Source organism: Talpa europaea (genome assembly GCF_964194135.1).
Source record: "Talpa europaea genome assembly, chromosome: 4".
NCBI classification, from domain to species: domain Eukaryota; kingdom Metazoa; phylum Chordata; class Mammalia; order Eulipotyphla; family Talpidae; genus Talpa; species Talpa europaea.
The window spans coordinates 30,514,818-30,541,989 of record NC_140070.1 but is presented as its reverse complement, the minus strand read 5'-3'; the positions used below and the strand labels follow the sequence as shown (position 1 = coordinate 30,541,989).

Genomic DNA, 27,172 nt, shown 5'->3' with positions numbered 1-27,172 from the left:
TCTATTATTTTGTACACTAATTGGTTTTCATGGCCCAGTAATGATCACAACTAGCAGTTTTGATAACTCTGGAACCATTTCTTTATGATTTAGACTGTAGAGACTCAGAAATGCAAATGAGTAAGCATGTAAAACCCCTGGACTTAAGATGTGCAAAGCTCCATTTGTTTGTATTTCCCCATAAAAGTGTGTATATGATGAAAAATATTTACTGATTGCTTATATGTTGGGTTTGCCATAATCTAATTACTTCTTTTTAAATTAGAATGAATATTTTTAATGACTTCTAATTTGTAAATAATCATTGAGGAATGGGCAATTAAACTGAATTTTTAATGTTTAAAAGCAATTCATGAATGTTTAAAATAATGTACTAATCATTTTGTGTTTGCTTTCTGGCTTGACCGAAGGGGGGTTGCCTACCTCACCCCCACACAGACAGTACTCAAACACACACACACACACACACTCTCTCTCTCTCTCTCTCTCTCTCTCTCCCCCTCCCTCCTTCTCTCCCCCTCTCTCTCCTCAGTGTCACAAATGTTGCAAAGGCAATAATAAAAGAAGGGAAAAATGTGTATTATATTCATAATATACAGAATTAAAAATGTCAATTCTGATTTTCATTCTATTCTCCATATTTTATCCTGTTATATTTCTTCAATTTTAGGTATCACTGATTAATGATAAGATATATACCTTTTTTCAATGGGAAATAAATTCCCATTTTTAAATGACCACATTGACTTTGTAAGATATTATTTTAAATGTTAAAATATGAAAAAAATCAACATTCTAGAACAAATAAAATCATGTATAATGCAATTCTCAATTTCTCCAAATTTTTTAGTTCGGTGCTCAACTAAGGAAACAGCAAGCTTACCCCCATGTTCATTACAGCATTATCTGTAATAGCAAAGAGCTGTCAACAACCTAAGTGTACCCATCAACAGATGATTAGCAAACAGGGGATGTAGGTGGAACAATGCAATACTGCTCAGCTATTAAAAAAAAATTCTTGCCATGTGCAACCAGGTGGATGGACCTGGGAGGTATTATGCAAAGTGAAATAAGTCAGATGGGGAAAGAAAAGTCATGTATGGTTTCACAAATCTGTAGCATATAGGTAAATCAAATAGATAGTCTAAATTAAACAGAAACAAACTTTGAAACCTTAGTACCAATTAGTGGTTAACAGAGGGAAAGGGGAAGAAAGGGTATGGGTGAAAGGTGGTCAACTATATGGTGAAGGATAGAACTGGACTTTTAGTGGTGAACCTAGTACAATATATACATTAAGTTGGTTTTTAATGATGCACATCTTGAAACTATAATATTATAATACAATATTATTTCAATTGAAAAATAGTGATGTTATATATAAATGGTATTGTATAACATGCAATATTTTGAGACTTAACTGCTTTTACTCAGTGTAATGGTTGTGAGATTCTTTCAGGTTATTGTATGTATCAGTACTTCCAACCCTTTTATTGTAGAGTAATTTTTCAATTTATGGAAGTGCCACAAATTGTTTATTCATTAACCCATAGGAGGACATTTGGATCGCTTCTGAGTTTCTAGAGATTGTGGGTAGAGCTACTATAAATATTCATGCACAGACGCAGCTGTTTTGTTTTCTGATTATGGTGGTGGTTACACAAATTCATATATATATTAGAATTTGTAAAACTGTAGACCAAAAATGTTAATTTTACTGTGTGTTAATTTAAAAACAATTTTAAACAAATTATTAAGAAAATAAACATAGTGTTTTCTGACAGTGAAGGAATTTGGAGATATTCCTCTATAGGTTATAACCTCCTTCTTAGGTTACTTTGGAGATTTCTAAAGGTAATTTTGACTGTTAATTGTGTTTAATTAGCCTGGTGTAAGATGCAACTCCTTTTTCTGAGGGAAGACAGCACTGAACTAAAGTCTTCATTTAAGATGGCATGTTTATTTTTTTATCTCCAGAAAATCCAGATTATTTAATTTTACTCTTAAGTCTTGTTAAATTCCATTCATTTTTATCAATGTTATCATAACATCGAAATTTTTTGTAGTCAGAAACAATGTGTTTTATATATCTCTTAGATCAAATAAATTAAAACATTGATGTTTTTTGATGATAGTAATTTAAATATGCCATTGGGTTTTTTAATTTACTTTATGATTAAGTAGAATGATTAGTTCAGAAGTTTTTTATGTTAAACTATATTTTGCTTTGTGCTTGGAGCTGCCTTTTAAAAACCCAGTCATTTCCTCTTTCTTTAAACAGATAAGCAATTTAAAGAAAATTTTAAAAGGAATCTTGGATTACAATCATGAGGTAAGAACTTTTTTTCATTCTACTTGGAAGTATTACTATAGGACAGTGCAGTTTTACAGTATTTTTTAATAGTTTCAAGAAAAGGAAAAATTACCTCAAAATTAATTATGTTTTATCCTCCATTGTGTATTTCTAGGGTGTTAGTTCATGTAATTATCTATTAGTTAGTTACTAGATAATCTCTGTCAGTGAAATATGCATAGTTTGTAGACGATTACTCATATATGCTGAACTTTACTTTCTCCTTCCTGTTAACTCTCTTTTTTCTTCCCTTACTTTGTAAATGTAGTTTAGAGTCCATTCATAGCTGTTATAATCAACTCATTATTTACATCTATTTTATTCCTTGGCAAATCCCCATCCCTAGACTAACTCATTTTATCTTGAGCCTGCATAAAACAGTTAAGACATTGCTGCATTAAAAATCTGGCATTAGAACTAACTTGTTTTCCTTTAAATTTCATGAACTTACCTATCATATGGACACAACATAACTGCAAACCTATGTTACTTTCCTGTGTTTTTCCTCCCAAGCTACCTGCAGTTATATCTTCCCTATCTCAGTAATGACCCTGCAGTCTACTACCCTACCACTCAAGCCCCAAACCTATAAATTGTGTATAACCCTTCCTTCTTTTGATATTATCAACAAAAACCTTTACATTAAACCTCGAAAGGTCCTCCCCGGTGGCGCAGCGTTTGAGCGCTGGGCTGTGAGGCTGCCCGCAGCCTCTGCAGCTCCGGTTTGATCCCTGGCTGCCGGTGAGGGTCCCACATGGTGTAACAGACCTCTCCTGCGGCCCACTGCTCCCCTCAGCAGTGTATTTCATTGGTCTGCCTGTTCTGTTCCCTGCTCTGGCTCTGGTGAATTCTCTAACCTTCCTGTGCTTCTGACTGTACCCAGTGCTTGTATAAATAAATAAATAAATCTTAAAAAAAAAAAAAAAAAAAAACCTCGAAAATACAGCTTTCTCCATTTGTGCTGTCACAATCCTTATCCCAAGCCGTCATTAGCTCTTGCTTTAATTACTAGAGTTGTCTACTAGTCACCCTGTTTCCCGCTTGCCTTTCTACAGTCTCTTCTCCACTCCCAAACCAGGATGATTTTTAAAAAATGTAAAGTGATTATATCAGTCTCATTTTCAAAGTTTACTGCAGTTTTCTATTGTGTTAAGCATCAGCTCCCCACTTCTTACCCTGAGGCACCAGGTACTACATGACCTCTTCTACTTTCCCATGCATTGCTCTCACCTCACCCTGGCACTGCAGCAACATTTATCCTGCTTGTGCAGGTTTGTATTAGAATCTTCTTTTTTCTCAGTAGGGTTATCTAACAGAGACCAGTCCATTTGTCTACATATAAGTCATTCATTTGGGACCAGGTTCCCCATAAAAGATTCCTCTCCATTCTCCTTCCTGATATAGGTGTCTTACTGTCAGTGTGTTGTTGTGTTTGTTTTTTTTTTAATCGTTAAAGAACAGGTTTATTAGGGAAAGGGGACAGAAGAATAAAGGACACTTGCATAGGCACAAGTGGGCAGAAAGAGCTGCCACTGTCCATGTTTTGTAGTCAAATGGATTGAAGATGACTAGGGAAAATCTTACTGTTGGGAGCATGAGCCTATTCTTAATTTCTACTCATCTAATACTCCTAATGTGTTTAGAACTTCTCTGAATCTACTCTTTCAGAGAGAACACACCGAATTTTTCTGGGAGCAGCAGAGGAATCAATAGTGCTCATTTTCTTTGCTCACTGTACATACCCCATACTAGATTAGGGTCTATGTGGCTATGTTTCTGCATAGTTATAACTTAGTATGGGAGGTAAAAATAGAAATTAGGAGTTAGATTGACATAACAGCTCTGTCCTGAATGATGAGTTTCTAGAGCTGACAAACTAATCTCTGTCAAATCTTTTATTGGGTCATATAAATGTAAATGTAGTGCCAATCTTTCTATCTTCGTTCAGATTTTAGGACAGCAAATCAATGACTTTACCCTTCCTGATGTGAACCTTATTGGGGAGCATTCGGATGCTGCAGAGCTTGGAAGGATGCTTCAACTCATTTTAGGCTGTGCTGTGAACTGTGAACAGAAGCAAGGTAATTTATTTCAATGTATGCATTTAAAACTAAGGAGAGTAATATATATTGTGTATTTCATATAATTACCAATATGAACAGTCACATCTTTAAGGGTACCCTCAAAGAATGCCATTTTCTATGATTTTGCTGATAATTTGTTTTGAAGCTTAAAAGAGTGTTTTGCAAGTTAGACTAAATTTCATGAAGGTGATATTCTTTCCCTTTCTGCAAAACTGTATAATTTTTTTAAGCATATGTTTTTAACTATCCTGAATGTGATATAGCTTGCTGTTAATTGGACATGGACAAGCTAAATTAAATACTTAATGTTAGCAATAATATGATATAATATACTGGATCAGTTCAGCTCTGGAAACTTAAAATTGGATATTTTAGGTGCAAGTATGAAGGATTTATTTTATGAATATTTACTGAAATCAGGCATTATGCTGGGGCCTAGGAACACTTGTCAGACAAAAAACAGACACAGAACCTTCCCTGATGGAATCTATAGTTGAGTGGAAGAGGAAGGCAATAAGTAATGCCACATATGATTATGTGATCTGAGTAGTGGTAAGTGCTGTGACGGCAGTTGTCATGGTAGACAGGCTTGATCTGGATCAAGGAAATTACTTAAGCAAAGATGTGGAGGGTAATAGATTAAGCATAAACTGAATAGCAGAAACTAAATGTCAGGAAGACTCTAGTTTTCCTTTTTATTTTTTTAAAGATTTATTTATTTATGCATACAAGAGATGGGGTATAGGCCAGAGGTGAAGGGGGATGAGAGGATTCACAAGAGACAGAGTGGGAGCAGAACAGGCAGAACTACTAAAATACACTGCTGAGGGGAGCAGCAGCAGGCAAAACAGGAGAGGTCTGCGCCATGTGGGTCAGCTTCCTGGCTGGGGATCAAACTTGTGCTGCTGTGGCTGCCAATAGCTTTATCATGCTGAAACTTAACCCCTTGCGCCTCCAGGGAGGCCCCTCTAGTTTTCCTTTAAACCCTTTAGGGTTTAAATAAAATCACAACCATAGCCGAGAATAATGAGGAAGGGATAAAGGAGATGAATCAGGAGAAAGGTAGAGAGGGGCTGTTCCAAAGATGACAACACAGTATTATACTGTTCTTTACCTGACCTTTGAAGATATTTTTTTAGCCCAAATGTATTTTTCTTGTTCCACACAGAGAAGTACAGATTTGCCTGTATTTTTTTTGGTGTTCTCGTGATTAGTGTAATAATAGTTAATGTTGTTCTTGAACCTGTGACTACCTTTATTTGTCTCTGTATCAGGAATTTTTTCTAACAATGTATTTCTCTTTAGCCCTATTCCTTTTAGATTTTAGCATGCCATGCTCTTACAATAATTTTAGATTGTTTGTTCAGTTTAAGTCAAGAATTAAAAGAGAGGATTTTCTACATTTGTGATTTTTGTTTATTACTGAAGTGTTTCTATCAAGTTTTTTGTCCAGAATTGAAGATTTGTGTAAATAAGATTCAAAACACATTAAATCTCTAAATAGAAGTTTTATTTTAAAGGATAGGTGAAAAAAATTTAATGCAATTCACTGAATTCAGAAAATGACTTTTTATGTATTTTGTTAGATAATGCATCAAAACTTGGAGTTAATATTTAATGCATAATGCTCCTTAAATGTAGTTGTTAAGAGTTAGCTAATTTTATATACATATATATATTTAAAGATTTATTTATTTATGCATCCAAGAGATGGGGTATATGCCAGAGGCGTGGGAAAGGTGAGAGGATTCACCAGAGACAGAGTGGGGAGCAGAGCAGGCAGATTGAAACACACTGCTAAGGGGAGCAGCATGTGAGACAGGAGAGGTCTGCTGAGCCATGTGGGCCGGTTCCCTTTGCAGGGCTGCAGTGGCCTCTGACCTCTTCATAGTGCTGAGACTTAGCCTCTTGTACCACCAGGGAGGCCCAGCTAATTATTACTTATTACGGAGTAGCAATTAGAAAAGACAAGGACATTACCTGTAGTCATATTCCTTGGGAAACAAGGAATCATAATATTTATTGAGATTTTCATGTAGACATTAACACCTGGATTCAGTTTTTCTCCTGAAATTGCATATAAATGATGTAAACTGAGTAAGATTTTAACATCTCACTTTATCCAGAGGACATTTTCTGCTTTTAGGAACAAATTTGACAGCTACTAATCAAATTAAGTGAATTTCTGGATTAAGTATTACCTGTCACTGCACATGTATTATCTACATAGGCCTTCATTTAACATTGTCATAGATTCTTGGAAACTGCAACTTTTACTTGCAACAAAATCAGTTTTACCACACGCTAATTGATATAAATAAGAGTTAAGTTCCTACAGCTATTTCTGGTCACAAAAACATCACCAAACTTCCGATTATAGACCCCAAACATTTTTTAATATTAAACAGGAACTTGTGTTCGAAACCATGGAAAACCCACAAAGAAAAGGGGAGAGAATGGGCAAACTCCATGTGGACAGTGGCCCCAGCAGGGAATTTTTTTTTTCCTCATCAATGTTATAATGAAACATTATTTGATGACCTGCTGTATAAGGCAAGGCTTATTAAAGTTACTTAATGGTGTATGCTTCCCAGGGTCCCTGTGTACCAAAGTGACTGGCATTGGACAAGATACTCAGCCTTTTTCTTCCCTTGGATGCAAAGCCTAGTAGTCATGAGGAGTAAATGAAATTATGTGTGTGTGTGTGTATGTGTGTGTATTTGCTCTGTAATTCATAAAACACCATACACATAAATGGACCTTTATGTTTGGATTATTTTTTCCTACAGAAGAAGTAGGAACAACTGCTCTGCATGTTGATTCAACATACATTTACCCTAACTGACTTTTCAAATTGGGGCAAAACAAATGGTGGTGAATTTTTGAAGAGCAAGGATTAGTAGTAGAAAGCACATTAACTATTACTAGTGTCACCTTTCTGCTAGAACTCTACCAGGAACTAATAGAACAAAAAGTACTTTTTACAGATTAAGAAGCTGAGATTCTTAAGTATTATGTCACTTACTTAAGATTTCTTGCTTGTGAGAGGCTAGGTGAGGGCAAAAACCTATGTCTTTTCCACACTTAATATTCTTTGTATTAAACTGTGCAGTAAATTTTGGATCTAACAGCTATGTTTTCAGGGTAAATTCCCTGACATAATACACCTTATTCTCCAGCATTCCTTCATTGATCTGCACTCAGTAATCATATATACTTCTATTTTGAACTATAAAGATTTGTAATTTTTTTTCAAATATTGTACATTAATGTATTCCTCATCATCATTTTATCATTTGGCATTTTACGGTGTTCGCGGGGAAGGGCCTTGACGTGGCAACACCGCTTCTTAACTAACGCTTCCCCTCTCACACCTTACTAACTTCTTAACTTCATTATTCCCACTCTTACTTTCTTCACTTCCAGTAGGTTGTCATTAAGTTTTCCTTCCCCATTATCAATGCCACTGTTTCTTCTCTTCCATGTTCACAATCTTTTATTTTGAAAGTTGTTTAGTCATCCTACCTATGCAGGTTCTTCATAGCCTTGGAGTTCACTAAATTTCTGTGGTACCTTTCTAGTTGTTACCTTTGCACAGAAGATCTAGAAACACTCCCTTGCTGTATTCCAAAACTCATAAGGTGCTACTCATTAACAAAACAAAAAATTAAACTCAGATTAAAGGAGTTCTTTTTTCTACCAAATAGTGCTTAAGTATGATATATTGCTGTTGGCTTAAGAACAACACCTGTGATTTAAGTGTGGTGATTATTTGTATATATCACTACATATTTGATTGGGTGCATGTGTCTTTAGGACAACGCTTCATTAAAAACATGTTTTTTAGATTAACTAAAATTTTTGATATTAACAGCCAGAATGTTAGAATGTGATGATTTACCTGTGCTATCAAAATAACTTTTTTTTTTTTTTAAAAAAAAAAACAAGTTACCTGTCAAGCAAAGGATTGTAGTTTGGCATTCCAAATACACTAGTCTCGTGCCAAAAGATCACTAACCATTTTGTAGTAATATAAAAGTATTTTATATAATAGTTGTAGTGTTGAGTCAGTTTTTTGTTGTTTTATTTGGGGGTGGGTGGAGAAGTAAGCTCAGGCTCGAATTTCCTAATTACTCTTTTTAAATGTTTCATTTAAACATTTACCATATTTGTTGGACTCCAACTGGCCTATAGTGGTGGGGTTTTTTAAATGCTTTTTTCATCCATTGTTGGATTTGGAAATAATGAAAACTACTTTCAGGGCTTTTTAAACTACGTTTTTTAAAAATTTTGTCACTAACAATTAAGAGATTCTTTTCTTTTTTGGCAGTGATGAGGGTAAGAATGTTGAAGTTGATACTTTAGCTTATAGATGTGGATCATTATTTTAAAGCCCAGGGTGGTAGGTACAATGTTTATTTAATTATAGTATCCATTTCTATCTTAAATTCTTAAACTCTCTGTCCAGAGCAGCTCTCAGGTTCATTCTTTTTTCTTTACAAAATATTAAGATAGGAATCATGCATAATTCAGTGCTTTGATGTCATATAAGAACAAGCATAGGCTTCAAAAATTTTAGCATGTAACAAAGAACAATGTAAAACACCAATTATATTTAGGTTCTAGAAATAAGTAACGTGCAGTCTGTCCCATCCTGATCAAAGGCTTTACAGTTCATTGTTTTACATTCCTGAGACCCTGAATTCCTGTGATTTTTAAGGAATGGTGGGGGGCAGTGAGATTATCATAAAGAATAATAAATACTGTGATTTCAGTCTTTGTTTTACCGTGGCACATACATTTAACCATATATGAGAAATTCATAGGAGGAATCAATTTGTAGGAAATACTTTAAAAAATGATGCAATATTAGCCTGTATTCCCTTGATAGTCTTTAATTTGGATAGTGACATTTCAGATTGTTCTCGTTTTCAGAATACATCCAAGCCATTATGATGATGGAGGAATCTGTTCAACATGTTGTGATGACAGCCATACAAGAGGTATGTTGGATCTTTGTGCTTAAACTTTGTGAATAATTAATAGAAGTAGAATTTTTTTTTTAAAATTCTCATTTGGGCTTCCCTCGTGGCGCAGGCAGTTGAGCACATCGCTGTGAAGCTGTGCGCAGCTGACCTTTCCTGTCTCGCGCACTGCTCCCCTCAACAGTGTATTTAAGTCAGTCTGCCTGTTCTGTTCCCCGCTCTGTTTTTTGTGAATCCTCTCACCCTCACGCCTGTACCCCTGTACACCTCACCTCTGTCCTGTACCCCGGTTCTTGTATCATGAATAAATAAATAAATCTTAAAAAAAAATTCTCGGGCCTCCCCGGTGGCGCAGCGGTTGAGCGCTGGGCTGTGAAGCTGCCCACAGCCTCTGCAGCACCAGTTCTATCCCCAGCCACCAGGTGAGGGTCCCACATGGCACGCAGACCTCTCCCGCCGCTCCCCTCAGCAGTGTACTTCAGCAGTCTGCCTGGTCTGCTTCCCGCTCTGGCTCTGGTGAGTTCTCTCACCCTCCCGCGCTTCTGACTGTACCCAGTGCTTGTATGTATGTATAAATAAATAAATAAATGAAAAATTTGTCTTTAAAAAAAATTCTTTTTTTTGGAGAATTTTCTCTGTAAACTTATGATGTAACTTATGATGTAGCTTATCTCTTTAAAAATCATACTCATTGGGCCTCCCATGGTGGCGCAGTGGTTGAGTGCTGAGCTGCGAAGCTGTTCGATCCCTGGCCCCTGGGTGAGGGTCCCACATGGCGTGCAGACCTCTCCTGCCGCCCGCTGCTCCCCTCAGCAGTGTACTTCGGTCCTTCTGCCTGTTCTGCTCCCCGCTCTGGCTCTGGTGAATTCTCTTACCCTTCCGCGCTTCTGACTGTACCCAGTGCTTGTATAAATAAATAAATTAAATCTTTTAAAAAAAAATCATACTCAATAAATTTCTCACTTTTATGTGTATCTTAAATATTTATCTTGCGTATTGATATATAGAATAGTAACTATTCCTAATTTTTGAAAATATCTAATGAACTAGGAATAGTTCCTCTAACCATTATAAGTAATATATTTAAATTAGCTGTCTATCTTACACTTAACTATTGGTTTCTCATTTGGTAGGAGAAAGGTCTGTAACTTTAATCACCCCCAGAAAAATTTCTAGTTAAATGTTCATATTGAAACTATAGGGAACAAAAAATATAATTTTCCTTTACCCTTCTAAATTCTTGAATGGGACAGATTAGTAAGAAAAAAGCATACAAGCTTATTTAATATAAGTTTTACTTGACACAGGAGCCTTTGTTTGGAAATGAAAATCCGAGGTCTTTAGGATTGATGAAAGTTGGAGAATCCTAGAAAAATGTGATATGACGAAAGGATAGGAACTAAGTGTAATAAACTGGCGAAAACAGCAAGGCCTGCTCGTTTAGACCCCACTCACCATCCCTGTCTTTGGAGATAAGTTTCTTTCATCTGAGTGTAGGGAGGCCACCTCTCACATGAGGGTCTTAGGATCTGTTTCAGGAAGGTCAGCAAATCCTTCCTGTGCTGGTTATTTCTCAGATTTCCTTCAGATTGAAATATTCATTATTCTAAGGTGTCATACTTTGGGGCATATCAAATTTGCTGTCAAATGTAAAACAGCAATTAAAAATAATAGATTTATAACTGATCGCAGGTTGTAAGAATGTTTTTTAATCATAAAAGCAATGGAAAAAGTGGATATTACATGAGTCAAAGCATATTATATAGGCATTGAAGCATATCTTGAAAAATATAACGAGACTATGAACCAGTATAGTCCATTTCTGTTAAAATAAAAGTCAACATGAATGAAAATAAATAAGCTTGTCAAAATGTTAACTCTCTCCAAATGATTGGATGTTCTGTACTTTTTTTCAGTACTTTCCAGTTTTTCTATAATAAATGGTATTATATCTATAATCATAGATATATTTTACATTAAAATTTGTGATTTTCATTCTATGAATCTGTCCCAAAAATTCTTTAGAAATTCAGACAAAGATTGGGTATATCTGGGTTTATCAAACTATTTTCTATTAACAAAAAAGTGAAAGCAGTGTATTTGTATCAGTAAATGGTATTTAAATCTCTCCATCCCATGGAATATTATGTAGCTGATAAAATCCTGTAAAACAAACAAAAATGAGATACTCAAGACAAAGCATTAAGCTTAAAATGGCAAATAAACAAGATACAAATAAAATGTTATGTACAATTTGCTTTTTAAAATAGATTATATGTCTTTTCTGTGCCAATACATTTTATTTATCGGGTACTTATTAAGCTCCTACTATGTTCCAGGTGGTGCAGTATATAGGCAGCAGGAATACAAGTATGAAAAAGAAGGGAGTGTGGAGCTCTGTTGGGAATATTATGGAAGGTTTCTCAGAGGAAGTGGCATGGCATCTGGACTTAACACTGAAGGAGAATACAATATAAGGAAATGCCAAAAAAAATTGATTCCAAATTCCAGGAGGCAAGAGAAAGCAGTACCTGCACAGCCTGTGTGTGGTAGTGGAAGAAGAAGGCTTTTAGCAAACACCATGAGGCATGAAATGCTTAGAGATGAAACAGGAGACACAAGATTAGGCTATTAAGCTGTTTTGTTAAAAGCATTGGTGTTTTGGAAGCCAATGAATAGATTTAAAGGAGAGAATTCATTGAAATCTGTATTTGAGAAAATCTGTGTAATGTGAAGAATGGGTTGGAGGAAAAGAAGGTTAGGAAACAGGAGAGCAGTTAATAGATCTAGTGATTATCCTGTGAAGAAAGACAGAGCCTAAAGGAGATTGTGGTAGTTAGAACAGAGAAGTGGATAGATGTGAAAATGATCAGAACTTAGGTCAATATATTTAGTTACGAATTGAACCTATGGGTAGGGGCCTCCTTGGTGGCACAAGGGTTAAAGTCTCAGTGCTATCAAGCTATCACTAATTGAGCCTATGGGTAGGGCAAGGGGAGTAGCCGGGTGGAATTGAGGGAGGACTTTTGTAAGAGGATAGTTTTTTTTTTTTTTAAGACTTCCACTTAATGTTTTTTTTTTTTAATTTTATTTTTATATTCCCCATACAATTGCAACCCCCCTATTTTGACCCCAAGCCCTCCTTTCCCCGCCCCTGCCCCCCATAGTGTGTCTCTGGTTCATAGTTGTTAGTTGATTTTGATTTTTTTCTTTCTTATAGTTATTCTTTTTCCTGGTCCTTTATTTAGGTTTTCTAGATTCCTGCTATGAGTGAGACCATCTGGTATTTTTCTTTTTCTTTCTGGCTTATTTTGCTGAGCATGAAGATGTGGTACATATACACAATGGAATATTACTCAGCATTCAAAAAAGATAAACACATGCAATTTGCAGCAACATGGATGGAGGTGGAAGGGATCATGCTCCACTTAATGTTTTTATTAAGGTGTACACCGACTTTGATTTTTTAATTGTGATAAAATGCATATAATATAAAATTGGCCGTTAGTGACATTTAGTAATTCATAATATGCAGATATCACCACTGTTTAGTTCCAGATTTTTTTCATCATCATAAAAGGAAACCCTGTACCCATTAAACAGGGCTTCCTCATATCCTCCTCCTTTTAACCCAAGGTAACCTGCCAGTAATCAGTTTTCGGTGTTTATGTTATATGGTCTTGTGTGTCCAATTTTTCATTTAAGCATAATGTTTTCAAGGTTATATTGTCGCATGTGTCAGTACTTCCTTTGTGGCTAGATAATATTCTAAGAGTTTATCACATTTATCCATTCATCGGTTGATGGACATTTGGGTTGTTTCTACCTTTTGGCTGTTATGAAAATAGTGCTGTGAAAATGAGTGAACAGGGTGTTTTTGAACACCCGTTTTTAATTCTTTGGGGCATATATTCAGAAATTGAATTCCTGGGACATACATTAATTTTATGTTTAAATTTTCTAAAGAAGTACTAACCTAATTTCTACAGGTTCTGTACCATTTTCCATTCCCACCAGCAATTCTTGAAGATGATAATTTCTCCACCTCCTTGTCAACCCCTGTTATTGTATATTCCTTTGATAATAGCCATCCTAGTGGGCTTAAAGTGGTATCTTAACATTGATTATATTCCTTGAATATTCTGTCACAGTCCTTATCACACTGTATTGTATATGTGTTCTTGCTTGAACTGCACTAGACCAATGGTTGGCACAGATCGCTTTTTTTTTTTTTAAAGATTTGTTTATTCATGCATACAAGAACCAGGATACAGGCCAGAGGTGTGGGAGGTTGAGAGGATTCACGAGAGACAGAGCAGGGAGCAGAACAGGCAGACTGACGAAATGCACTGCTGAGGGGAGCAGCAGGCGAAGCAGGAGAGGTCTGCCGTGCCGTGTGGGATTCTCGCCTGCTGGCCGGGATAGAACCTGCACTGAAGAGGCTGCAGACAGCTTCACAGCACTGTGCTCAACCACCTGCGCCACCAGGGAAGGCCCACAGATAGCTTTTTAAATATTCAAAATTATAACAGTGATTACTGGTAGAGTGATGAAAGAGAAGTGATAATAAATGTTACAGGGTTTATGACATGCTAGGAAGAGACTGGGTTGAGAGCACAAGTAGAAGGTTGGCTTTGTATGGGAAGAACAGAAGGGGTGGGCATGAATGTTGCCAAATTTGAGGTTATGATATATGAGGGAAATTCTTATCTGGAGGCAAGGTTTTCAGATGAAGAGTGTAGTTGGTGAGGTTTGAAAAATAGTAAAGGTTTGGGATAATCTCTAAAGGGAATCAAGAGACTGCTGATTGGGGAAACATTGCCTTTTGGCAATTTTGAAGGCTCATTTGAGATTGGAAACTATGTGTTATGACTTAAAATGTGTTTTCACTCTCTCAGTACTTAATAATTGGAGTATATGGCAGAAAAGAGAGAGAGTTGGAGTAATCATGGGTTAAAATCTTGAGATTTTGCCAGGAAGAAGGAATTGAGGGTAAAAGGAGAATTCATTTTATTGATGAAAGTCATCAGAGTAATAGGCCATGAAATTCATAGCAGAAAGAGAAGGTAATTGATTACACATATATATGATAGACCATGGGAGCTAAAATAGGGAGGGGAAGGTGATGATGTTTGTAGAAGACAAAGGAGGTAAGCAAACCAGTGGTGTTCATTATAGAGTGTGAGGAAAGTGAAGAAGAGTGAATACAGAAATGATGGGTGGGAATAAAACACAGGGAGAAAGTGAGCGGTATTAGGCCTTGTAGCCTCAAGGAAGTCAGGGAACTAACTGTACTCATGTAATTGAATGAGTGACTTAGTAGATGGCATTCAGAAAGCAGGAGACCTAGGTTTTTATTCAGTGGTTTTGCTGTGTTATAAGGACTAAAAGAGGTAATAAAAGGAAAAAGAAAAAGACGGAAAGAAAATACTTTCACTCCCTTCTACCACCTACCTCTGCATTAGATGTATTCCTGGAATATTCTATCATAACCCTTCTCACACTGTACACTATTTGTCTTCCTTATTTGAACTGTGCTAGACTGATGGTTGGCACAGGTAGCTTCTTAAATATTCAAAATTATATTATTTAGTAAAGTAATACTTTTGTTCTCTTTATATATTTTTTTTTTGAATTCTACCTTCTCTACAATGTATATTTTTACAATTGGAAGAAAATTAAAAGTCTTTTTGTTGGTAGTTTCAATAAGCAGCTCCTCCTGCCTGCTTATTTGTGCAAGTGTCATCTTCTTTCCTTTTTTCCTAATAAACCTGCCCTTTATGGAGAAAACCAAATATTTTTACTCTTCCTGAGTTTTTGCCCCCCTGATTATGCTAGTTGACTTTCAACTCTTCTCATTACATTAATACAGAGCAGTGGTTCTCAAACTTCTGTATGTATCAGCATCACCTGGAAGACTTATTAAACAGGTGGCTGGACTTAACTAAGTAAATCTGGACTGGTACCCAAGAATTTTCATTTTTGACAAGTTCCCAGGCAATGCTGATACTTATGGTTTGGGGATCTCTCTTTGAGAACCACTGATAAAGAGAAAAGGGTACAGCAGAATATAATATTTTAGTTCTCCAGAGAGGGTGATGAAGGTTGAAGTCACCAGATCTCTCAACAGTATTTGCCCACATTTCTTTTTTTTTTTTTTAATTCTGTCCTCATTTTTATTTATTTATTTTATAATAGATTTTATTTTTATATTCCCCATACAATTGCAACCCCCTTATTTTGACCCCAATCCCTCCCCTCCCGCCCTCTACCCCCCATAGAGTGTCTCTGGTTCACAGTTTTTTGTTGATTTTGATTTTCACTTTCTTATAGTTATTCATTTTCCTGGTCCTTTATTTAAGTTTTCTAGATTCCTGCTATGAGTGAGACCATCCGGTATTTTTCTTTTTCTTTCTGGCTTATTTCGCTGAGCATGATCCCTTCCAGCGTCATCCATGTTGCTGCAAATTGCATGTGTTTATCTTTTCTGAATGCTGAGTAATATTCCATGGTATATACATACCACATCTTCTTGATCCAGTCATCTATTTTTGGGCATTTGGGTTGTTTCCAAAGCTTATCTATTGTAAATAGTGCTGCTATAAACATAGGGGTGCAGGTGCTCTTTGGAATTGATGTTTCTGTGTCCTTTGGGTAAATACCTAGGAGTGGAATTGCTGGATCATATGGAAGCTCTATGTTTAGTAGGTCTAGAAATCTCCATACAGCTCTCCATAGTGGTTGAACCAGTTTGCACTCCCACCAACAGTGCAGAAGAGTTCCTTTTTCTCCACACCCTCGCCAACATTTGTTGTTGCTAGTTTTTTTAATATGTGCCATTCTCACTGGTGTGAGATGGTATCTCATGGTAGTTTTGATTTGCATTTCCCTGATGACAAGTGATGTTGAACATTTTTTCATATGCCTGTTGGCCATTTGCATTTCTTCTTCAGAGAATTTTCTTTTTAGCTCTTCTGACCATATTTTGACTGTATTATTTTCTTTGTTTGTGTTGAGTCTCATCAGGTCTTTGCAGATTTTTGTGATCAGTCGTTTATCATTAGTGTTGTGTGCAAAAATGTTCTCCCAGTTGGTGGGGTTTCTCTTTGTTTTTGTTATTGTCTCTTTTGCTGTGCAGAAGCTCTTTAATTTGATGTAGTCCCAGCTGTTTATCTTTGCCTTCACTATCACTGCTTTGGGTGATGTGTCTGTAAAGATGTCTTTGATGTGCATATCACGTAGTGTTTCGCCTATATTTCCTTCTATGTATTTTATGTTTTCAGGTCTTATGTCTAGTTCTTTAATCCATTTTGAGTTGATTTTTGTGTATGGTGTGAGGTAGTGGTCAAGCTTCATTCTTTTGCATGTAGCGACCCAGTTTTCCCAGCACCATTTATTGAACAAACTTTCTTTGCTCCAATGCATAGTCTTTGCTCCTTTGTCAAAGATTAGTTGACCATAAATCTGTTTGCCCACATTTCTAATTGTCATTCACTCTTTTCTCCTTCACATAGCACTTAAGAAGGGAACCATAGAAAATCAGGACCATTTGAGTCAGCCCCCGATAATTTCTAACAGTGAAAACTTTATCCCCTTCTCTCCAGACCCCTCACACACCCTTTGGATCATCTCTCTTTACCACACAAGAGTGAGAAAGGCTGAGACACAGCCTGTATGTGTTATCATTTGTCAGTTAATTTTGGCTAATAATTAGGCTACCCACTTCTATTCTTTAGAAATAGTTGTTAGTGTTACCTTATTTCACTGAAAAGTCACTGCTTTAAAATATTTAGCCACGTTTTTAACTTAAAGACTTATACTTTTAGTGGTTACAAGTAAGTAATACATGATTCTTATGAGTGAGCCTACACTGAAAATGAACACCAAAATTTAGACCTGTAATTTTAAGTGAAGGCATTATTCTAGAGTGGAAAAAAAAGTTCCAGACTGAAAAACTTCATTGTATAAGAAAATGTTCAGTTAACATTTGTGTTTTCATTTTCATTTTTATAATTCTGTAGTGACTAGGTGATTGTGTTTGTAGTGTTGGTTTATCATTATATATAACAACTGTTTGCCTCATGGTTACAGTCATTTAAATTTTAATTTCAGCTAATGAGTAAAGAATCTCCTGTCTCTGCTGGAAATGATGCCTATGTTGACCTGGATCGGCAGGTATCTAATTTTGCATTATTTTTATCCTTTTGAAGATTGGAAATTATTTATTTAGATATTAGTGAAAAGAATGTTTCAGTTCAGATTGGAGAGTATGGAAAGAATGTTTCAGTTCAAATTGGAGAGTATGGAATATATTGGTATAAGTCCTTGTACCATTTTATAACATGGACATTATACATTTGTAATTAAAGTTATAATTTGTATTTTAAGTATTGCTATATAACCTACTTTAAAATAAACTATATTAAATAAAATGCATTAACTCCTTTAATTTATTAAAACTTAAGTCAGTTTTTAAAAACTTAATGTGGTTCCTATTTTATAGTCATGATTTTTCTTTTTCCATTAGTAACACCTTTGTACATGCCATGTTAACACAATAGATGCATTCCTACAAAATGACATGGATTTAATCTTATTTAGTTATAATGCAGATATGTTACATCTTTGTAAAGAAGTAAACAGTGTGAGAGGATATCTCAATACACCAGGCAACAAAGATCTGCAACATATTCTTATGGTTTTAACAGAAAAGGTGCTTTGTAATTTTAATTACAAATGTTGTTTGTTACATTGTCAGTTTCTGTGTTCCAGCTATTCTGGGACATCTATTTCAAAGCATGAACAGAACTCTTTGTTTTCTTTGTCTCTCTCAGTTCTTCTCCATGGTTTCTTCATGTGTTGCAGGAAATCTTTGGATATGATATAATTTTATTCAAGTTAAAATTTCTCCTACTTTTACTTTGATGTTTGATTTTAAAGTTATTGCCTTGAATACATCTTTTTGTACCTATGTTGGGTTGCCCTGTGACACCTATACTACATGGAGGTTTGGTCACATGAAATGGAAAGCCAATGTAATTTTACTTTAATCAATTTTTTCTTTTTTAAGCTAATACATTAATTAACTTTTAAGAGAAAAGAACCAGATTCAAAATATTCAAAAGAGGAGTTGTAGAACTAAATGTTACAAGTACCTTTAGATTCTTGCAGAAGTGTTTCAGATTTCTCCCTGCCCCTCAGAAAGAGAAAATGTTTTAATTCTCATTGTACATTTGTAAGTACTAATTTTGCTCCTTTATATTGAAATTTCTATTATCTTTGTTTCTAACCAGTTGAAGAAAACTACAGAGGAATTAAACGAAGCTTTGTCAGCAAAGGAAGAAATTGCTCAAAGATGCCATGAATTGGATATGCAGGTAGGAAGTCTGTTCTGTGTACCAACTATTGGAAATTCTGTAAGTACCACCAAATTGTTCTGTGCACTTCCATTCAGTGCAGTTTGACTATAATGCAACCATAATTAAAGAAAATAAAGGCAATCAGATTTCTCTTTAAAAGAGTACAAACTAAGCAAAGATGATTTTATTTTTTCCCGCAACCCCATTCAATTTATCATAAATGAAATAACTGCACTCACCCCACAAGAAGAGAAAAAGGAGGGATAAAAAGAAGAGAATGGATAGCAACATATTTGGTTTTTGTGGCGTGCTCATAAGCTAGCTTATGGAGGGATTGGAGGAGATTTTAAAAAGCCCTGATTTGTAGTATTTTCCAGTTTCTATAAATTTCTCACAGTGGCCAATTTTAAGTTACTGATAGTTTAACAGTTGGCCCACAAGTCTCCTGAACACTTAACATTTGGTTTGGTTGTAGTCAGCAACACCCCACCACCAGCCTTCATCAGCCACTGCAGCCAAAAGGCAGTGGGAGAAGTGCAGAATGGCAGTATCCAAGAATGCCTGGGGCGGGAGGTGGGAGGAAGGGATCTGCTGTGGCAGAACCCCAGAGGGGCCACAGGTGTGAAGGAAGGCTGAAATAAGACTACAACTGGAGGTTTTATAGAAGAGTTATACCCATTATCCTTGTCACCCACTGCACACCCAACCAGAGGGTCTTTTTCAAAGAAGTATAGGGAGATTCGAGTAGTATCAGTATTGCCAGGTAGTTCCTTTTCATTATCACCTTTCTGGGTTCTCAATTACTTAAAGGCAGGTATCTTGTAAATAAGCCATAAAACCCCTGAATGCATAGCTTCCTTTTTACCCATGCTGTGAATGAATTCTTAAAAGTGAGGGTAATCTGCATTATAAAAAAGAAGAGAATTAGAATGACCAGGAAACTAGCCTTAGAGGAACATGAAGAAATTTAGGACAAGAGATTCTTCTTTTTGGGCCTCCCATGTGGTGCATGGGGTTAAGACACAACCTACGAAGCTATCTGCAGCCACTCTAGCACGAGTTGGATCCCCAGCCATGGAGCTACCCACATGGCACAGCAGACCTCTCCTGTCTGGCCCGTTGCTCTGCTCAGCAGTGTATTTCAGTAGATCTGCCTGTTCTGTTCCCCACTCTGTCTCTGGTGGATCCTCTCAACCCCATATCTCTGGTCTGTACCCCAGTTCTTGTATGCATAAATAAATCTTTAAAAAAAGAGATTTTTTCTTTTTAATCCATTTAATATGCTCAATGAAGATGTTGCACCTATAAAATAAGGGACACAAAAGGGGAAAAGATGCTATTTTCAAAAGAAAAAAAATCATTATAAACCAGTTATTTCAATAAATGTTTTTCAAAGAAAAATCAGATCAAGAAACAAAAATAGAATCATCAAATTTAAAAATTCATTGGAAGCTAAAGTTGAAGAAATTTCTCATAAATAAAAAGACATAATAAGAAATAAATTTTTTGTCTGTGATTGACTTCAAAGTCAGGCAGGTGAGGAGAGTGATAGAGGTACAGAGGAAACCTAATTGGCTATATTTTGATGCTTATTAAAGCTGGGTAATATTTTCTACTAGAAAATATTCTGGTTCATATTTTCTACTAGAAGCACAGAAATAATGTGATCTTTGATGCAGTAATGTCAACTTTATTGGTTTTTAATATTTAGATTGTCCTATACAGAAACATTACTGTGAAAGTAAGGGTATAGGTAACAGGTTGAGAAGGAGATTGAGACAGGAGAGAGAAGGAAAAGGCAGGGTCACTCATGTTCTCATCTTACCAAGAAGGGAATCACCACTTCTGTGGTGCAACAGACATTACATGCCTGGCTCCATCTTGTCATCCAATCTTAGCTCAAAATCACCTGATGTATTTGTCATAAAATATGTATTGGGCACTTAGATTTACAACTGCTAAATTTGGCTTCCTGGAAAGGTTCTCCATGGTCAGCCAATCTAAAGTGACCATCTCCCCTGTTGTTCTTATTTTAACCCTCTGCATGGCACTTTTCACTAGTTTCACATATGTAATTAATTTACTTTCTTGTTTATACTTGGTCTTTAATGTATTTACAATGATTTCTTCTGAATACATAATGCAGGGATAGGAGCTTTCTCTCATTTGTTCACCACTGTAACCTAGAAAACTGTAGCAATGCCTATCTTGTCAGAGGCATGCAGCGAATATTTAAATGAGGGAATGGGCAGATGACTAAGTGAAATGAGTCAGCGATTAGATGTTTAAAATTGCACAGTGGCCACTGAAGGAAGCAAGAATGGTGATAGAACTGTATTTGTGGAAAAGAGGGATGACATAAGTTGTTATAATTTAACATGTCAGAGGAAACAGTCACTAGGTAGTTTCTGAAGTTAAATAATCAAGAAATGGTGGTGTATAACATTACAGATGTAAAGTACAGCCAAAAATAAAATTAGGAAGCTAAAGCTAGTTGTCTGTTAAGAATGGAAAAACTCAGCAAAAACTTCTGCTTTTCCTTGTAAGCCTTTTGCCTTGTTTGATTTTTCTTTTCCTTACATATATCTCATTCATGCATTTTTGAAATTAGTCTCCTTTTTCTCTATGAAATGGACATCTGTCCAATATAGTGAATTAAACTTTTAGCAACATTTGCCAGTCTATTAAGTTAGTATTAAAGTTTTTAAAGTATTTAGTATTTAAAGTATAAAGTGATCACAATCCAGGTATAAAACAAATCTTTGTAAAATTCAAAGAATCTGTCTTATAGACTATGCTTTGTGGCCAAAGTACAATTAAACTAGTAGATACAAGTAGCAAAGAAATATTTCAAAATTTAAATTTTAAAGCCTAAATATTTTAAAGAAAAATGGAAGAGCAGAAATTAATGAAATAAACCAGTAGAGCTTTTTTCTGGGGGAAAAAAAATCATGCATTTATGGAAATCTGACAAAATATTGAACTGGCATTTCAGTTTCATTTATTTATTCAGCGTTCACTGAGCACCTACTATGTACCATCCACTATTCTTGCTGTGGTAGAGACAGTGAAAATGGCAGGAAAAAGACAAAAATAGATAAAATATCCCTGCCCTGAAGGTGCTTATATTCTACTATATTCTAGTAAAAGAGACCATAAACAAAATAATGCAGGGATAGGAGCTTTCTCTCATTTGTTCACCACTGTAACCCTGCACCTAGAAAACTATAGCAATGCCTGTTTTGGCAGGTAGACTAGAGATATGGGAATAGAGATATGGGAAGAACTAGTTTTAAATTGAGTAGTCACCAGAGAAGACATTTTGTTAGATCCTAAAGAAGTTAGAGAAGCAAGCCTCCCAGATTTTCAGTGATGAGCATTATAGGCTAATTATAAATGATCTGAGGTGAAAATAGAACTGGTGTATTCAAGGAAAAGCAAGAAGAGAGGGTGTTAGGAATGGAAGGGAGCATGGGAGGATGGGAGGAGGAAATGAGTGTGGAGAAGCCTTATGAGCTTTTGTGAATTCTTTGAGTAAATGAGGAACCCTGGGAGGGTTTTGAGCAAAGTCATATAATCTGAGTTTTGTTTTAATGGATTATTGTGTTTGCTGTGTGGAGAACAGACTAAAGACAGACAAGGACCAAAAATCAGGGAGACTAAGAGATGATTATAATAATCTAGGCAAAAAATTAAGTTCACTTGATTAGACTATAGAATTGTTAGAAGTGGTCAAAATATGTTTGAAGATAGAGCCAGTGATATTTTGCTGACAGACTGGATATGGGTGTGATGGAGAAAATTTAAGGATTATGGTTGAGCAACTGAAAGGATAGAGTTACCTTTTGCTGACATGAGAAGGACTCGTGTCAGGAGGAGGAATGGGGGTGGGGGTTAATTAAGAATTCCACGTGGACAATTTAAATTTGAGATGCCTATTAGACATCCAAATGGAAATACTATCTAGTCCAAGGTGCCAGACTAGAAATAGAAATGTGTGAGTTGCCAGTGATACGTTGTTTACGGCCATGACACTGGAAACTGTCACTGTATTAGAAAAGGAAAGTTGTAGGATACCTCAGTGGCAGGGGAATTAATGAAAAAGAAATAAGACCAGTGAGTTTATACAGAAAGCAGGAGTAAGGTATCCTGGAGGCCAAGTGAAGAAAATTCAAGAAGGAAGATATGATCAGCTGTGCCCAATGTCATTAATAGGTGGTAGTAACCTTGAGGTCAGCAGTAATGCTCATGACCAGTTTAGTGGGATGATAGGGCCAATAGCCTAATTAAAATGAGTTCAGAGAAGAGGAGGTATAGGAGAAAGTATTAGAAATGGCAGCCAACTTTTGTTTTTACAGATTTATTGAGATAGAATCCACTTACAATAGATAACTGCTATTTAAAGTATACAGTTTTGATGTCTGTTGACTTATATATAAACCTGACAAACCATCACCACAATCAGTTTAATGAATTCATCACCCTCAAAAGTTTCTTCATGCCTCTTTGTAATCCCTGAACTCTGCTTTCTGTCACTGTAGCTTGTATCTTCTGGAATTGTATACAAAAGGAGTCATTCAGAGTTGGCTTCTTTTTTTGTATGGCTTCTTTCATTATTTTGAGATTCATTCCTGCTGTCAATATCAGTAGTTAATTCTGTTTTAGAGCCAAATAATATTCTGTTGCATGTATATGCTATAGTGTATTTATCCATTAGCTTGTTGATGAGTGTTTGTGTTATTTCTGGGTTTTCTCTGTTACGAGGCTGCTTTGTAAATCTATGTGGATATATGCTTTCCTCTAATACCTAAGAGTAGGTTTGATGGGTCATGTGGTTGTTGCCTGTTTCATTTAGGAAAATGCTAAACTCTTTTCCTTTTACATTCTTCCCAGAAGTGTATGAAAGTTCATTTGTTCTGCATCTTTTTTTTTTTTTTTTTAAGATTTATTTATTGGGCCTCCCTGGTGGTGCAGGCGGTTGAGCGCAATGCTGTGAAGCTGTCAGTAGCCTCTTCAGTGCCGGTTTGATCCCCGCCGGCCACGGAGCAACCCACATGGCAAGGTAGACCTCTCCTGTGTCGCCCACTGCTCCCCTCAGCAGTGTATTTCCTCACCACCTCACCACCTGTTCTGTTTCCGGTTCTGTCTCTAGTGAATCCTCTCACCCTCCCACACATCTGGTCTGTACTCTGGTTCTTAATACATAAATAAATCTTTAAAAAAAAAAAGATTGATTTATTTATGTATACCAGAACTGGGGTGCAGGCCAGAGCTGTGGAGGGTGAGAGGATTCACCAGAGACAGAGTGGGGAACAGAACAGGCAGATCTACTGAAATACACTGCTGAGGGGAGCAGTGAGCAAGTCAAGAGAGGTCTGCTGTGCCATGTGGGTAGCTTCCTGTCTGGGAATCAAACTTGTGCTGCAGTGGCTGCAGATAGCTTCATAGGTTGTGTCTTAACCCCTTGAGCCACTAGGGAGGCCCTGCTCTGCATCTTTACCCACACTTGATATAGCAAATCTTTTTAATTTTAGCCATTCTAATAAAAGTGTATTGTTATAGCATCATGGTTTTATTTTTTCATAGTCCAAAAGTTTGTTTTTGTTTATTTTTTAAAAAATATTTTATTTTATATAATTCTTACATCTTTTTTCATATTTGCACAATGTATGCATTTTTGTTTTGGTTATATTCCCCATACAATTGCACCTCCCCCCTTATTTTGACTCTAGTCCTTGTTTATTTTTAAGTACATCCAAGTGAGGTCCGTATCAGTCCCGAGGGGTACGGAAGGGGCAGCGTGCAGCCTAGAGAGTCTTCTCTGTTCTCTTTACTGGGACCCTGGGCTCTGTGTTGCTTCCCAGGACCTCCACACGGGCTTCTCCTGATCAGGGTTATGTGCCTCCCCTCCCCCATCATAGGGCCCCAGGCTGGGCTGTCAGCCCCGCCTTTTGTGTTCCCCATCTTAGACCACAGCCTCTAAGCATTTTTCCCTTCACCTTCTATCCACCTTCTATCTTTGTGTTTCCTCTGGCACAGTCTGTACTAGTTTCTGAGGTGTAAGCGGTGCTTCACTCTTACCCCAAGCCATGGGACTCTCAATAAGTATCCCACTGGTTAATTATTAGATGTTCCTATAGAGAGTGAAGCAAGGAACCTCCACTGTCACCATGTTGGTAATATCATTCTCCAATATTGTGCTTTTAACATGAATTTCTTTAATGACTAATTGAGAATGTCTTTTTGTGCTCAGTTGCCATGTATATATCTTCTTTAGTGAAATTTCAGATATTAAATAATGAATTCTTGCTTAGTTTTACATACTGCTCTGTGCAGTATTGAAAAATACTGTAAAATTTTTAGAAGGCATTGTACTTCTTTAAAAACAGGCTTTAATTCATAATAGTAATTTGCAAATGATTATGCTGATGATAGAATTGGAGGAAGTAACTACTGTCTTTATATATTTTCACAGGTTGCAGCATTGCAGGAGGAGAAGAGCAGTCTGTTGGCAGAGAATCAGATATTAATGGAAAGACTTAATCAGTCTGATTCTATAGAAGATCCTAATAGTCCAGCAGGCAGAAGGCATCTGCAGCTCCAGACTCAATTAGAACAGCTCCAAGAAGAAACATTCAGGTAAAAGCTCTCGCTTTTTTAAAACTTTAAATCAAATTTTAAAAATTGATAACTTAAAGTTAAGACTATATTGTTAGGAATTCTGGGTAACTGCAGACCAAGGAGACTGTGCAATAAACAATTTACCCCAAATTTTCCCACATAACATAAAATTAAGTCTATATGCAGGAAAAACTCTATCAAAATTAAACCCTCAGTCTTACATGATACTGAATGCTCCAATTGCAATGTAACTATGAGTGAAGGGAAGAAAACAAGCAATAGCTCTATACCCATTCTACCTGGCAGTTTGAGCCAAGTAAAGGAAGAAGGAGAAATAAATAGAAGAAGATAGAAGAACACTATGCACTGAGGACGAGTGAGTTGGAGCACTTACAAAAAAGGTTAAATTCATTCAAAATCTGAAGTTACTTTTAAGACAAAAGGGAAGATTAGACCACATATTGCATTGGATCTTCTTAAAGGGACAGGCATCATAAAAAGATACAGGGACTGAAGTTAAAGAGACTTATCCCTTTCCTGCAGTCTTTAAAGAGACATGAAACCAAAGCCTGGTGCATGAATTATAAACAGAGGTTTATTTAAAGGGTAAGGTGATTTAAAAGACAGTCTTCTAAATACATATTCTGGGAAAGGAAAAGGCAAAAAGGAAGAAAAGGCCCTTTGGCAATTGGATAGTGGAGTGGAAAAGAAGAAAAAGAAAAATTTGATGTCTTGTAAGTCAAAACAGGACTATGACGCTGATATGAGTAGCAGTATGATAAAAATATTTTATGATTTACTATAAAACCTGTTATGACTTGTTTCCTAGCTAACCTTAAATTTCCTGTGTTAAAACTGTAACTCTGAAACTGTCTATCAGCGTCTTGAAGACTCTTTCTTTTTCCATATGCATATCTGTGCAATGCTGGGTTTTCTTCATACACTTCAGTCATTTTACATGTCACAACAGATGAATGGAGAAAACATGAGAACCCAGCAGTCTTCTATTAAACCAGATATTTAAATCATAAAAGATATAAAATATTGCCACTCTTCAGTTTCTTGTTTTAAAAAATAGTTACTTTTCATATAATGTATAAACATGAGGTTATTACTTTTATTTTCAATTAAGTAAATATATTTAGACTATTTTGTTATAATTTATAATACATAAATATCAATACATAGAAGCTGTAGTAAAAAGAAGTTTTGAATCTCAGTAATTTTAAGAGTTTGCAGTGATCCCAGTAGCAAAGAGTTTGAAAACTCTTTATCTGTGTCTTGACTTTCTGTGGGTGGGTGGTAAGACCAAAGTATTTCTTAACCCTTGTGCTTCTATATTCTAGTAAGTTTTTTAAGTGTAGTTTACAGGAACTGGTATTTAGAATTGTCCTATATTTTCACTATAAAAGAAATACTGTCTAATGTCTTTATTCCAAAATACATATTGCAGTATTTTTAAGTATTTTAACAATCCACATGTTTTATCAATACTATACAGTATTTTATACTCTTCTTTGTAGTTAAATATATTGCTTCTGGCTCATTTTTATTATGACATTGTACCATTGGTTTCTCTTTAAGTATTTATGGCTTTTAGGCTTTTAAGGTTTAAATCGGATAGAATACTTGTTAATTACAAAAGAGACAATATGCTTTCTTAATGGAGAGGTCTCCTTAATCAAATCATCAAACTTAAACTGGAATCTATTTTGAAGATATTAAGACTTGGAAATAACAGCAAATAGTCACAAAAGGGGCCTCCCTGGT

At 35.9% G+C, this 27,172-nt stretch overlaps 1 protein-coding gene across 1 annotated transcript in view; it reads left to right on the top strand.

The window, feature by feature from the left end:
• The window catches only part of HOOK3 (hook microtubule tethering protein 3), a gene marked incomplete at both ends in the record, with an annotated part of 81,023 nt that overhangs the window by 22,140 nt on the left and 31,711 nt on the right, over positions 1–27,172 (top strand). Inside the window, 6 exons of the mRNA XM_084232451.1 lie at positions 2,282–2,332; positions 4,302–4,434; positions 9,373–9,440; positions 17,535–17,597; positions 18,716–18,799; positions 25,257–25,420. Of these exons, the coding sequence (XP_084088577.1) occupies positions 2,282–2,332; positions 4,302–4,434; positions 9,373–9,440; positions 17,535–17,597; positions 18,716–18,799; positions 25,257–25,420 (563 nt within the window). The remainder of the gene's footprint in view (positions 1–2,281; positions 2,333–4,301; positions 4,435–9,372; positions 9,441–17,534; positions 17,598–18,715; positions 18,800–25,256; positions 25,421–27,172) is intronic.